The 15964-nt window shown below is 36.6% G+C and overlaps 1 protein-coding gene across 3 annotated transcripts in view; it reads right to left on the bottom strand.

Annotated features, from left to right (window-relative positions):
• The window catches only part of PXDN (peroxidasin), a 102108-nt gene that overhangs the window by 25185 nt on the left and 60959 nt on the right, over positions 1 to 15964 (bottom strand). For 2 of the 3 annotated variants that reach the window (XR_012041339.1, XM_072855111.1), the window contains exons 15-19: positions 14078 to 14186; positions 13494 to 13651; positions 6884 to 8387; positions 5907 to 6041; positions 3296 to 3504 (exon numbers count right to left, since the gene is read on the bottom strand). Coding sequence is in view for 1 of the 3 variants with exons in the window: in XM_072855111.1 (XP_072711212.1) it covers positions 3296 to 3504; positions 5907 to 6041; positions 6884 to 8387; positions 13494 to 13651; positions 14078 to 14186 (2115 nt within the window). In the remaining 2 variants the exon portion in view is untranslated. Of the gene's footprint in view, positions 1 to 3295; positions 3505 to 5906; positions 6042 to 6883; positions 8388 to 13493; positions 13652 to 14077; positions 14187 to 15964 lie in introns of those variants that run through there. The other variant, XR_012041340.1, reaches the window with a different exon arrangement.

Raw genomic sequence — 15964 nt, 5'->3', positions numbered from 1 at the left:
ATGAGCATGATGGGCATCTTGTCTGTATCACTTCCTCCTCAGTCATTGTTTGACATAAAACAAAAGGCTAAGGAAATTTTTCATTTTCATTTACAAAAAAAAAAAAAAGAAGTGTGAAACTTCTACAGACTCACAATGGAAAACATTTCAAATTTACATATTTGGAGTAAAACCATGCTTCCATTTGGGCCAATATGCCTTTGCACCTAATTTCTAGTCTTTCTTTTTACATAATTCATCTCACAAAAATATTTGGGATAACCATAACAGTATGCTTATATTTGAGGGAAGAGAGGTATATCATTTCTGTGTTTTGGGTTCAGAACTGAGATACAAAGTCAGTAAGAGTAATCATGGAAGCATACACTGAGTACGTTAAAAAAAAAAAAAGAGTCTTTTTTTGCACTAGAGAGCCTGAAAAAAGCACCAAAAGTTTCTTGTTTGGAAAATCTGAAGCTTGGATGCTCTTTGCTCAAATAAAGAGCTGCAATAAATCTGCAGTAATTCCTCACCATCTCTGACAAGACACAGAAAGGTAGAAAGTGAAGGAAACCAGAAGAAAAACTTGTGTACCTCAGTGGAACCCCTTCTTTTTCCCACCATAAACTAGTAAATCTGTTGTATGATTTGTTAACTGAAATCTAAAAGTAGTCTGCTATTGTTATTATAAGAAGGAATAATGCTCTGATTTATAAGAAATAAATACTAGCTTTACTCAAGAAATCTAAGAAGTAGCTTTTTGAAAGTAAGAAGTTTTTATATTCTTCATATGGAAAAGTATTTTGACTTGAACAAAACAGGAAGGATAACAAAAACAGATGTGTTTTTCAACCAAGCTGAAACAGCTGAACATATGGGTCACTGATTAAACATACATAAAGTGCAATGAACAGTATTCTGTATCCTAAATTTTAACTTAGGATAATTTTTATTATAAAATAATCAGAAGTATTTTAAATGTGGAGAATGGTTTCATTTTTTTTCTTTTAAATAATAAACAATAATAAATTCAAAGAAACAAAAAAAACAGAATGTGTTTAACTTAAAGTAAATGCTGTTCCTGAATGTATGCTGTATATGTCCCCCACCTCAAAGTAGCGGTGAGTCCCTAGTGCCACAGAATGAAAGACATTTTTTAAATAATTGCTTAAACCTGTTTTCCCACAGAAAATGTCATCCCCATTCATCCACACAAGAAAGCAGTTCAAGCCATGCATACTTCGTTTTTTCTTCATTAACCTCTGCACAGACTTCAAAAGAGTTCAGAAGAAGGGGATACAGATAGGCAATTTTTTAAAGAACATTAGTTATTCATCCTTTCTTTTGCTTGGCAGTTGTCTAACTGTAGTGCATCCAGTAGTACTCTCTAGTAGTAACATTCTTGAATGAAAATACAAGCTAGGCTGTTGAATGGCTGAAGACTTTCCAAAGATAACATCTGCTCTAGAAGGCTCAGTGATAACGTAACATTTAGAGAATCAACACATAATTTATCAGAACAGCTTTACAATTTTTCCAAATCGATATAATTAATGTATTTGTGAAACTGTCTGCCAAACTTCATGAACCATGGCAAAGTGAACTTATCCTGAACTGGTATAATACGATTTATTTGCTTATGGTAAAGCATTTGAAGAGTGATAATTGATTTTCTCTCAATGCTTCTGGCATATGTCAGGGTTATTTTGAAGTGATTCTGGAAGACTCTGCATTATAATTACAACACGTCAACCATATCTAGAGTTTTATAAGCTATTATCATCTATTTGGGAATGGCGAACCTGGTAAATGTTGTTTAAAAAATCTTAATAACCTAAAAAAAAAAAAAATGGTAAAAATTAGAGTAAGACCTGAATGAAATTATATCTGGGGGATATTGTACATGATTTCATTGAAATCTCAAGTATTTATTTCACTTAGTCTCACACAGATAACTGACATTTTGAACCAAGCCTTCCAAGGAAGAATTTTCTTAGACAGTGATTTATTATTTAAAGAGTTGTTTACTGGACAAGACAACATGGTAGTCAGTTTAAAAGCTACATCGTGCAATATCTTTGAATAGTAACTCTCTCTCTACTTTTTTCATTTTTAATGATACCTGAATTTGTTCTCATGGTAAAGTCACACTAGTTAGAAACCTTCCTCAGTATTTACTGTATCTATACCAGGCTGAAGGGACATCCTCCATCAGTTTACCCTTTACCTACTGCCTTAAATTCTGAGCTATATCACCAAAGGACTCTCTGTCATCGGGGACTATTATATCTTACCAAAAGAGTTAAATGGACACTAGTGGAAGAGTGTGATCTCTCTCAGAAATACAATTCACTGGTTCTTTATTCATGCCTATCTTTTGACAGAATATTGAATAGCCTACTCAGCGGGAGTAAACTCAAGAGAATCTGCAGTAGAAAAGATGAAGAACTCAGATCTGGATACCTTTCATCAGCAAATCTACAAGATACTGCTACTGCAAACTAGGTTCTTACTAGGTAAATTATAAGATTCTAATAATCCTCAACTGATAGTACCATTACCTTCTCTAATAAGAATAAGTATTTTACAGTTAGTAATTTGTTTGACAGCAATTTCTAGACAATCAGAGTTTCACAGAGAAGGTCCTAAAATTCCTGAATATATTTTTTCAGTCAGGGCATGTCATTTGAGTTTTGTCAAAAGAAAATGATAACGTTGTCAAGGAGATCTCAATAGAGGTCGTTGTCCTCTGAAGCATTTTGTTGTTGATGCTACTGCAAATTCTGCAAATCTGTGTGACCCAGAAGATTCTCTTAGGAAGGGATCTTCTAAATGTTACAGATGCAGTGAAGTCTGATGTGATGATGGCTGAAGAGAGGCCATGCAGAAAATCCGTATGTGAGATAGAAGCCAACATACATGCTACCAAGCAACATGGGATTCTCAGTGCCCTGTGCTTCATGCAGCTAAGTAAACCCTGTTTCTGGAGAAAAAAAGTTTATTTCTGAAGAAAAACATATCATCCCACTGTCCTAACTTTTGAAGGAGATGACAGTGAACAAGAATATTTATCCACAAAAGGAAGAGAACAGGAAAACAGTTATCTATACCATGTAATGCTCAGATCTATGCTATGTCTACAATGTGGCTATTTAATATAAAATATGGAATGATCGCTCACTTAACAAGCGTTGTGCTCCAGATTTGAGTTTGTAACATCTTAACAAAACCTGAACAACAGTCAAATATCTTCTTAAAATGAACAGACACTAAACACAGCACACATTAATACACCCAAATCCACCTGTATACAGACCTTCACAGCAATCTTGCCACATCCTGAGGTCCAATTTAGGAATTTCTTCACAGCTACTATATCCATGTGGGAATTCAGCCACCTTAAAGACATCATGTTGTACCCTGGTTATGTTGTCACCATTGTCACACAAAACTCTGGCAAGAGATGTCTGCTTGATCTGAGTGAGCTGAGCAGGCGTGAACACACCCGGGTTCTCATACCATAACCTGTAATCTCACAGAAAAGACAAGTTTGCTAGTGAAAAAACAAAACACACAGTTTTCCAGAGATATTGCAATACTGTATTCAGAATGAAAGTAATTATTCCATAAATCCTGTTCTCAATTTTGTATTTTGTATTTGAAGGAGTGATCCAGATGCCAAAATGTAAGCGCTTGGTGCCACTTCAGCCTTACTTGGTGTCATGCTGACACTCTGAAAGGGCCCGAGTCTTCAGCAAATCCTTTGACTTCTCTTCTAGCCCCATTTCAATGTCTTGGGTATCTTTGGACATCTAAAATGGCACTAGACTACCAAGTTTAGTTCTTTTAAGGTAGAGGCTTAAATTACCACAGATTTCTTTCTCCAGGCAACTTTCCTATGGGTATGAAAAAATTGTGATAGAATTGCTGAGATTAGAAGAATGGTTAATCTATACCTAGCTTATTATCAAGATAAGTGAGACTGTTTAATGTACTAAGGAAATTTATTTTCTGTAAAACTATTATAATGACTATACTAATTCAGGGAATTATTAATATATGCTCAGTGAATTCATTACATTGAAGGAGGAAACACTGTAGTTTTGAATAATTTGTTTTTCATACATGAAGGGCTAAAAGCTTATTATCAATAGAAAATATAAATAATACATTACTATTAAGCAAGCCAGCCCTCGTAAAAGAAAACATTTTAATTTACTGTCCAGGATTTGAAAACATTTTACACTACTCTAACATATAAGAATTTCTCACTGTGATATCATTTACGTCCCACAAAACTGTAAAGTTATAATTCTATATTGATATTTTTTCCACCTATTTCAACCAAAAATAAGTAGGAGGCTCTTTAAGTTTTATGAAAAATCAGTAACAATTTTACACTAAACTTAGAAGAATGGTCAACAAATTTCATTTTACCTACTTATTGTATCATTTTCATAAGGCACTGGACAGTGGCCAATGAATTTCCAAGTACTGGGATCAGAAAAACAGATTCTGAAATTTTCGTCTTGACATGAAGTTAGATTCCCTTCAAACATCACTCCTTTTCCCTGCACAGGCATATTTGTTTTGCATGGTGCTGGCAGCTTTGATCCTCTGCCCACTGTAAAGGCTTTTCAAAGAAGTGAGAGTTGCTTTCATTATGTCTAATAATATTTTACTATTTGCTGGCATGTTGCTTCAAAACATTTGTATTCTTTGGACAGCAGAATCCCATTTCCTAAATATTCAATGTTTTCCTATAGTTTCTAAATATTGTTTCAGAAAAAAAAAAAAAAAAAGGAAAAAAAGCTTTTGCTGGAAAAATGCAAACAGACACACACAAAAAGGCAGTATCGTTATCCTGTTGTGACACAAATAGGTACCTGTCACCAGCAATCTGGAGCCCATACTGCATATATTTCTCCTTTTACTCCCTCTGCCTCCAGGCATGAGAGTTTTATGTTTCACAGCTTAATTTTTAAACAGATTTTATGTAAGAAATTTGTCTTTAAAAAAAGCATACAAAAAGGCTTGTGTTATTGACTACAGAAATAAAAAAGCCTTTATGCTATCTTAAGTTGCAATTTTATAACTTACATAAAGCAAATAACATTAGATAAGTGAATCAAATCTAATTTCCTAATTCTTCCTCTGTTTCCCTTTCACCAGGATGGGACTAATCAGCATAAGTCTTTCTACCCTCATGCCATGCAAAAACCAGGATTCTAGGTCACAAATTATGTTACCGTGAGGGAAATATTGATTTTCAGATTCCAAAAGAGTGTGCTGAAAGGATGCAAAGGACATCTGGCTGTGGTAACAAATAGCAATAACTATTTTCTTATTTCAGGTACTGTAGAAACTGAAAATGAGAAATTGCTCATAATGTGCATGTAAAGTAATTTAAGAATAATTATCAAATTGTTTCTTTGGGATAACCTGTCTGCTTTCAACACTCTTTTGGTGCACAAACTGCTTGTATTGAAATATGTATAGGGGTTATATACACAGACTGATACTTTTCCAACCTATGCTTAAGTAATGGAGATGGTGAAAGTGTCTCAATCACCACAATTCCTTTGCCAATACAATAATTAAATACCAATGAAAGGAGATGAGTAACATTCACTTTTCAGAAAGGGAAGTGACTTGAATAACTGGTAAAGGGAAACTCAGCATGTGTTGACTGTGGTGCTTTTTGGAGGTCAGTCTGACATATTCACCATAAAAAGTAACAGACATAAAAAATAAATTAATCATAGCTTCTAACAATGTTTTAAACCTGTATTCTTCATCTTTTAAATTATATATTAAAATCATAAATGAAAATAAAATGCAGTTTGATTTGGAAACAAGACATTGCAACTGTTATTAAGCATCCTCAATTTGAAATGACTTTTGGTTTCCATGGTATTTCAATTTACCTGTCTCCATCCCGAATACGCCTAAACTGTGTGCTTAACAGACACATCAAAGTTGGCCCCAGTCGGCTCCCTGGAACTAAGTCTTCTACCATTAGAGCAGGAAATAGGTCTATGTTCAGTGGGGAACCATACAACCTATAAATAGAAAACCACAAATATTTAGTATCAAATATTTTACATTCACAAAATAACCAGTATGTGGTAAAACCAAGGGCAAGAGATATGAACAACTCACAGTAAAAATGACAGTGATAGTGCTACATCTTTTGTGAACAACCTGTGGGTGTATATGCAAGAAATCCTGCAATGTAGCTTCCATATGTGAGTAACATCACAGGGGTCTGCAAGTCTACCCCACAATTTCCTTTCTCCTAGTAGCTTTCTTCTGATTTCTTAGAACTGTTTCTTTTTCAATAGCTTCTCTTTCCTGCCCCTCTGTACACTTTTTCTTTTACCGTAGCTGAGATTAATTCTCTGTCTCATTTTGTGTAGATAAGATAGGGGTGGCAGGTAGCTGAAGGCTTATTTTCAAACATTCATGTTCTAAAGAAGAACAGATTACTGGTAGTGAAGGATGTCCACAGGAAAATACAGTGAACCATATTCCCATTTGTTTTAGTGTATGGAATGGATGGAACTGAACATATAAATACTTGCAGGAGACTGGCATTAAAGATGACCTTACACTGAAATAACATTCATATTTAACAGCATTTATAAAACCAGATATTTCACATTAATACTTTAATGAACACATACAGTATATATTAACTTCTTATTGTTCACAGAGATGTAGAAGTGGAGAAATTATCTGCATGTGGGAATTTTCCACATCTATTTCCTGGTATGGATGGAATTTTCTTTAAAAATCCCTTTACCCTTTTCTTAACAAATACTTTCTTCTAGAGAAGACATTTAACTACTAATTTTGCATGCACATTTAGACAATTGATTGTTTTTCTTCACCTCAGGCTCACCTGCTAAGTTTCTCCCTGATTTCAGGATTCTTAATTTCATTTTTCAGATCTTCAAAAGTCTGAGCTGAAGAAAGATTACAGTAAACTCTAAAATCATGGTAGGGAGGAATTCCATGATCTCTGCCTCTCTGAATATTCATAGCTGCCAGATCTAAAGCCACAGTACGTGCCATGGAGAAGAGTCTTTCTGTTAATTCTGTATTGAGTAATTGTGATGGGACACGCATCTTACCAGCAACACCAAACAATCCCCTTAGAAGTGGATCAATGCCTCCTTCATTTACAATCCGAAATGGAGAGAAGAATGCCTTATGAAGAGGTAGATGGCCTTGTGGAATAGGTTCAAAGTTTTCATCCAGTCGATACAGAAAAGGATTAATGAGTGTGTGACCAAACCTAAAAGCGGCAGTTGCAAACTCATTAGTTATGCCAGAATTAACACTGGGATCATAACCCTTATATTCGCCAAGCATCTTCATGCCTACCTCTCCAAAGATCTTAGGTAGCCAGTGGCTAAATGTTATGTGTTGCATTTCTGCACCAACAATTTTGCGTGTTTCGTGATATATTGTGTCACCATCCCAGTGTGGATTCAGTTTCAGTAGCTCTGTGGCAATTCTGTTGTGTTCTCTAAACCACAACGTGTGGATGCTGGTAAGACCCAGCTGTTCATTAGAACGCTGATCACCAGCTAAAAAGCAGGGAATTGGGCTCTCATTTTCATCTTTCATACATTCTGTTGGTGGCCCAGTAGCAAATGGAAGAAGGGGCTTGCCAGATCTCTGTACGATACCCTGTCTCAGAAGACCCCTTTGACTTGCCAAGTCTCTGATTTCTAGTGCTTCATGGTCCGAACTGCCATACACATTGGACGCATCGATGTATGAAGTCAGCTGGTTGATCTGTTCTCGTGGGTACACAGAATTCATCAGAAGAGATGTCATGCCGCTTCCACAAACCGGACTGGAGCGTACGAAAAACATGCAGCGTGCACCGTTTCGAACTCTGGGATCATTTGGTGGTATCATGATCGAAAAGCATGGAGGATCATTTGTACAAACTGAACTGCAATGCTGACCATCTGAAAACCTGGCCTCACTTAGGGCAGCCACAGTGAGGTCAAGGTCGTGGTCAAGAAACTGACCCCACTGCATGAGCATGTGAGTGTACTGGTCATCAGGAGTTATTGTTTCTGTTCCGATCAGAGTAGTTGAAACCAAGCGAGGCATTGGGAGTGCATAGCCATTAGAGAGCCTCCTGGGTTCAATTCCTCGAGGCAGATTAAATCCATTTTCGTAGACTGACTTTAACAGACGTTCAAAGGCTGTCAGAGAAGCACCCCACATGGGATGCTGAAGGTTGTTGCATGTTCCATCGTGTGTTCTGTACTTCTGGTGGAAGCACATATCTGAGCAGTTGTTCACTCGTCGATGGGCTGTACAGCCTGAGAGATTAGCTATCAGATTCAAGTACTGTGGGGATACAAGGTCATTATAGTGATAACCTGAAACCAGAAGAGAGAGAGAAAACAAAAGACTTCATAGACTCATGGTCCCCACAGATCACAAATTTATTCGAAATGTTATTTTATTATATTGCATTTCCCACCAGATTAAATATCCCTATTGTTTAAAAAGAACAATAATAATCACATATGTATTTTAGAGCACTAGGTCATTTGAGCAACAACCACTATTAGGTCAGGAGGGAACTTTGTAAAATGCCAATTCAAGTACAACTTTTACAAAATGTTCACGAAAGGAGCTCATTACTTATTTGGTCACTTAAGAAAGCAGAGATACTTTCAGAAATAAAAGCCTCATATTGAGACAAACGAGAAATTTTCCCCATGTTAGTAAAAGCATTTTAAAAACTGTCAGTAACATTTACATGGATTTCAAGACTTTATCTTTTGAGATTTGATAATTCACTGAACATTACTATTTTGTTTTGCTTTATTACAGCTGAAGTTGCAGAATTTTAAGAAAAAAAATTCAACAAAAACCACAAAAGAAAATAACCACAGGCAATGTAGCTAAACAGAGTAACGATCTCTAGGACAAGTGGTGTGGAGTAACTCACATTCGTATCACCCAGGACTAGTTTCTAAAGAAAACGTGTTTGCATAACACTTGGTGCAGGTTTCCTCTGCAATCCACACCATTCACCTCTGGGACTACAACATACTTATCGCTTTCCTGCACTTTTTCTCAGTTCATAGAAAAATAGTATATACAAAATATATACTATAATTCATTAGAATTATTATGTTTTTATAACTTCAAACTACGGCTATGTGTTGCATCATCTCTGCTGTGGTATGACAGCATGTGGAAGGATTGAAGACCATAAGGCCTCCTAGTACAGTGCTGCATGACTGCAAATAGCAGAACAGTCAGGCTGCGCCTTGTCCATGCTGCCTATTAGGAATCATTCTAAAAATGATTTTTTTCTTAGAAACATTTGGGCTTCATTTCAGGGACAAAAGTCATTAATTTGGGCTATATCTATATTACCATTTCTGTAGACCAACAGAAATGTGTCTGTAGAGCGAAATTTTTGATGCTGAGAAAGACATCCCTACTGTATCCATTGTGCAATAGGAGCAGCTTTCCTTCAGAAAAGCTTTACTTTGTTCTCCTGGACTGAATGTGGCCCTAGGCCACATTTTTCACTTAATTTGAAAAGAATCCATACTGTTCAAGCCCATACCACAACTCACACCAAAGCACAGTAAGTGGGGACAACTGGAAGATTCATTTCAAAAGGGCCCTGCTGATGCAAAGCATAGGCACACCTTGAGTGACTAATGGATATACAGTGTGGATGAGTGAGGTTCCAGGATCCGGGAGAGAGCCCAGGAGGTAGAATATTTGGCAGTGTAGATGTACTTTTAGCTAACTAGGAACCATCATACACCACCATGGTTCTTGATCTGGAAAGCTTGCAAGTCAGGAGTAAAACCGAACAAGCGGAATAAAGGCAGAAGGAAAAAAGGAAATGAGTGAGCGTACAGTGGCACTGTGTTCCCACAGGCTCACGGGGTTCCCACCATGATGGTAATCACTCAAGAATATGAACTGAATGCAGTTTTGCAAGACATTGGTGCAAGCTAATTGCACACAGTCGGGAAATGTTCCTGTTAGTCCTGACCTCAGTCCCAGAGTGGCTGCAGACACCAACCTTCATGTACATTCAACACATAAATGTGTGCTACACACACTGCTGCTCTCTGCCAATTTCTACAATGCAGGGCAATTTCAAACAAACCACCTAAGGCCCCTCTTTGTCTTTGCCTTGAACGGGACTGGATTGCTCATAGCTGCTCAGCTGGGACAGGACCTGTGCTCAGTCAGGGGATCTATGTTTTCTCAGCCTCAGGCTACGTGTACTCTGAGTGGTTTACAAGTCAAAGCAAATATATTAGAGACCTGGTGCTTGCATTAGGCAAAACTAACCTGTTCTTGTAGACATACATAAATTATTTTATGGAATACTCCGGACTAGGAAAAAGAAAAATAAACCACAGAGGAAAACCAGTAAGTGCCACTGGGTAATGCAGCAAAATACACTCTTTGAGGATATTATTGATAACATATTATAATATGTTGGCTACTAGGGCAGTTTAATTCTAAAACTACACCCAGAAAACATATCTTCTTTATAATAACACTCCTTTTTAAATGATCTTCATTCATCATGGCATTCTTTCCCTATGATCATGTCCTGGTTTCAGCTGGGATAGAGTTAATTTTCTTCCTAGCAGCTGATATAGTGCTGTGTTTTGGATTTAGTATGAGAATAATGTTGATAACACGCTGATGTTTCAGTTGTTGCTAAGTAATGCTTACACTGGTCAAGGACTTTTCAGCTCCCCATGCTCTGCCAGGTGCACAAGAAGCTGGGGGGGGGGGGACACAGCCAAGACAGTTGATCCAAACTGGCCAAAGGGCTATTCCATACCATACGATGTCATGCTCAGTATAGAAACTGGGGGGAGTTGGCTGGGGGGCAGCAATCACTGCTCGGGGACAGGCTGGGCATCGGTCGGCGGGTGGTGAGCGGTTGCATCACTTGTTTTTCCCTGGGTTTTGTTCCCCCCTCTCTCTCTCTCGTCATTTTCATTATCATTATTATTATTATTATTATTATTAAACTGTTCTTATTTCAGCCCATGAGTTTTCTTACTTGTGCTTTTCAGATTCTCTCCCCCATCCCCCTGGGAGGGGGAGTAAGTGAGTGAGTGGCTGCGTGGTGCTTAGTTGCCGACTGGGGTTAAACCACGACAAGATCATTATTCATGCAGTCTTTACATAAACATTTGTCTATGTTGTTATTATCCTGGTTGCCACCCACATTTCTGAAATCAGACTATAAGTGTTTTGAGTGGAATGACCTTCATCACCAATTTCAAATAAAAAGTTCAGTTCCTCTGTTTCTAAGTTCAAGTTGGAGGCAATGTCTCATTTATGGATTAGGTTCGATGGCTTTCTGAGCAGAGTGGAGGCTGCCATAAATGCCAGTCTCAGACTCTTAATTACCCCTCACATTGTAGGCACTAACTCTGGCTCTGCTTTCTAAAAGGCTGGGCGCTGAGCATTTCCATTGCTTAGAAGCTGGCTAGCTCAAATCACATAGTATTAGCTATATTTTTTTTTCAAACTGCAAGGAAGATGTTTCATAGAGTCATAGAAATATTGATCAGAGGGACCTCTTACCCAGACCAAGCTCCTGCTTGAAGCAAGGCTGTCTCCAGCACTGGATCAGCTCAGCTGTATCCCTGTCTAGTGGGCTTGAAAACCTCTAAGACTGAGTCTCCTCAGCCTTTATAGATAAGTTGTTCCAGTGCTGCACTGGCCTCCTGGTGAGACAGTGTCTCCTAACATCCAATCTGAACCTTCCAAGCAGCAGTTTGTGGCCATTCCCCTTGTTACACAGTCTGGCACTGCGTAGGAGAATTTGGCTCCAGTCTTTCCTTGGGATATTCTAAGATTTTACATAAAAAAGCCTCTGAATGGGAAATTGTCAAGTTTCTCAACTGTTCCCAATGCAAAAGTGCTAAATAACGCCTTTCATTGGGCTCTGCATTTTGAAATAAAACCAAGTAAAGACAAATATGAGTATTAAAATCTGAGCATGAGGCTATTTAAATGAAAACAGATTTATTCTAGTATTCAAGTTGCCCTTAAAGCCAGGTTTCTATGGATTTTGTAGGGCTGAGAAGCAAGCTCTGGTTGCAAACAGAATTTCCAGTATCACAGAAAGTTGCCTGATTTTGTGTTCATTAATTTGTATTTGTATGTTTTAATGCCAATTTTTGGTACATTAGGTGACTGAATTTCACTATTACAAATCCTAGTGAAAAGTAGTCAAGCAACTCTCATACATCAGATTTCATATATTCCCAGTATTATATTCAATATGCTTGCATATGCATCTAATCAGAGAAACAAATTAAATCGGGTTGCTCTTATAAAACACAAGCCTTCAAAGACTTTTATATAAGTTTTTGTGGTAAACTATTAATCACAAATTATTTATCCAACTCTAATAATGAGTAACAAGCTCCTTTTACTAGCAAATGTTACAATACTCCACAAAGCTTGCAGTCTTCGGTCTTATAAATACTTGCCTAGTTCACGGTCAGAGTTAAATTTTTCGGAAGTTACAATAAATACTCAATTATACACATCAAAAAGAATATAATCAGTAAAAATATTTCTTCTAGATTTTCAGTGTAGCTTTTGGCTATGTCCCAAGTCTCAAAAGCTCTCCTAAAACTCTATCATTATTTCCAAATGCTTCAGTCCCATGTCTCAAGCCTATCCACACACATATCTACACACATTAGTTGTATATGCTCCAGTTAGACTTCATGAATTTGAACTTGGACTTCAATAAGTAAAAGGTAGAAATATTAAACTTTGCATTTTTTTGCCATTCATAAAAAGCAGCAAAAACTGTATTTCTCATTACATCAGATTCAGTGTTAAAGGAAACAATTAGCTTAGTTTGATACGCACTTATAGAATGAGTGGCAAATAATTATTTGAATACTACTATTGTGGTACATGCAGAAACCCTGGTTTGTAAAGCATACAAGTCTTTCTTGTTATATCATCTTTTCTCCTTGCCAAGGCACACCGACACTAAATGCTTTTACTTAAAGAAACATGAACAAAATACTGAGTATTTTTAATACATAACAGAAAAGTCTGTTCTGCTGTGAAACAATGGTCCTAATGAATTAACACACAGGGAATTAACAAACAGGACACATTATGCACTTCCATTATACCAGATTTGACCAGTAGAAGAATCTGACCATGAATTTTTCCCTAATATGTCAACATGAGGAAAAATAAAAACACTCTACGCGGAGAGCTCAAACAAAATGAGTTACACCATAATGTAGCAATGTACAAACCAAGGACTGAATTGGGCAAACATATATATTTGGTAAAGTTTTTCAAAGTCAAATACTCCACTGATTTCAATGTAATGGTTCTGCAATTGGGACCCAGACTCAGAAAATAACTGTCTCTTGAAGTACAATGACTTAAGAAGGCAAATACACTTCAACACAGAAAAATAAGGAAAGAGTACTGACTTGTTCCATTCAGGTCAACCATTAGACCATCTTGTACATGATCTTGAATAAGCTGTAATGTCCTTTCAAATATTTCCCCAGCTCTTGCTTGCTCAACAGTGTATGGATCCCTTGGGTATCGAAATAAGGCTAGCAAATCATTTGGAGAACGAGGACGACTGATAGATAATTTGAAAAAAATAGTAAGTGTACACAGGAGTTACAAAATAACAATACTATGTAAATCTTGTAAACACTCAGCAACATGATTAGTACATACCTGGCTACTCATCTCAAAATGGAAGGCAAACAAAAAAAATAGATATTTAATATAATAATAAAACATTAAACATTTAGTAGCAATTAAACATTTAGTAGCCTTTTAATACACATTATGTCAGCAGGAGAACTGCCGCAGCAAACAGAGATCTCAACAGGAGTGTTTAAACAATTAGTATTAAACTATTAGTATTCCCAGAACTAACCAGATATTAACAATGTCATTTAAATAATAAAATGGCTTCTTGCTTAATAAATGTTCCATTATTTCTAGTCTCTACAAAATTAATTTTGATTTCTCAATATAAAAAAAAAGAAGGAGATACCTGTCAAACAGATGTGTACGTGTTGAATTTATTGCTCTGTCAACAGTCGCAATTGCTTCCACAATTGATGTTTGTACAAAAGGATCTCCATTTCGGCTGACATTAGGGACTACAGAAAGAGGAATTCACGTGTTATTGCAAAAATGGCCACACACAAAAAGATACTTCTATAAAACAGAGTCTAGACACGACATCATTTCAGTTGTACAAAGTAAACCCCTGTTCTTTAAGCATTAGTTCATCCAAATATAAAATTCTTAACCATTTTGGAATTCTATCAAAGCATATTACAGTAGAGCAAAATTCATTTAAAACAGAAGTTAATGTAATTTTAAAAGTCAGCTCACTTATAATTCTAAACCAAAATAAAGTGAAGATAAATGCATACAGCGTTTAACTGTCCATTAATTAGTCCTACAATTTCAAGTAAAAATGACCAAAGAAAAAATGAATTATTATTAACAGGTTTTTTTCTGGTGTGGTGTATTATCAGCTTTCAGGTGTTGATATCAAAAGCCTGACCTATATCTACTGAAATCAATGCAAGTATTCCCTTTGATTTTGATTAGTACTGAATTAGTACTGAATTCCATGTAAGAATTTAAAGGGTTTACAGGAATGTGTTACAACAAGTGGAAAACACTGACAGACTTAGTTTGCCTTTTAGAACATATGCATCACATAAATTCAAAGAGATTTCACAAAAAAATGAATAAAACGTAAAAAAACCCAAAATTTAAAAAAAGCCCACAGAATTTTATATATTCCCAAATAGCTACAGTAAATAAACATTGCTCGTCTCCTGAGCTTAGTCTAGTAAGGAACACACATTAATTTTAAAGGGCTATAAATATTTTATTTATTTTGATCACTACTTTGCTTTCTACTTTAAAATTATCTAGGTTTTTAATACTATGTTAAAAATCACATGCTTAAAAGCCATTTAATGACTGCATAATACTGGAAACTCACTAATGCATAGGCCCGTTCAGCTGCCTTTTTATACAGTACTCAGTTGCAGCTGGATGTTTGTACAATGTACCTAGGGCTAATAACCTTCCTTTCAGTCTACATCAAGAACTACCAGATCCAGGGGCAAGAGCTAACAATTTCCAGAGTGTGTTTAGATTGGAAGAGTCACACAGGAAGAAGGGTAAAGTAGGGAACAAGTCCAAAGCAAATACACTGGAATAAAATCAGCAGATGTACAAAATCAGCTGACATAAAAACAGTTGTTTGCAAGCTTTTCATGACTTTTTCTTTCTTTTCTAGGCAATATTTCATTATTCCTTCATAACTGGCAGCTTAGGCTGTGTCTATATGAGTTTCAGAGTCTAGACCTGGGTAATCAAACTTAACCATCTATACTGTCAAATAAAACAGTCCCTGGCACTCTATAGCTGTAGCTGAAGCCCTTTTCTCTGCCCTGAGGCCAGCTGCCTTGGGCTGCTGACAACATACTCCCAGCATCCAAAACGAGCTAACCCTTTCCACAGTGCCTAACGGCAATAGTCCCTGATCTGTCCTAATTATCAACTGTCCTCCTCGCTTGACAGCTTCATTTTCACAGCAACCATACAAAAACATTATCAGATGAGCTACTTATTTTAAGGAGAAATATAATTTACAGGTTTGCTACCCTCATTTTAGTTGTCTCAGAGAGTGCTTATGTGCCATAAACCATCTTAACACTGCAACACTGCAGATGATTGTAAAAATCTGGTGGCTGGTTACCTTCCCTAGTGCTGTGTACAATAGACATAATCTCGGTGTTCACTTTAGATACGTGTTTTGCAGAGCTATTTCTGATTAATGATACGCATGGGCTGAATCATAAACCTTGGTCAGATGTTTCAAGCCTTTCACACAATACCTGGGGTTTTTGCT

This window comes from Ciconia boyciana, chromosome 3 (assembly GCF_034638445.1).
Source record: "Ciconia boyciana chromosome 3, ASM3463844v1, whole genome shotgun sequence".
Classification (NCBI taxonomy): domain Eukaryota; kingdom Metazoa; phylum Chordata; class Aves; order Ciconiiformes; family Ciconiidae; genus Ciconia; species Ciconia boyciana.
The sequence above is the reverse complement of the archived record's forward strand: the minus strand, read 5'-3'. Positions and strand labels throughout refer to the sequence as shown.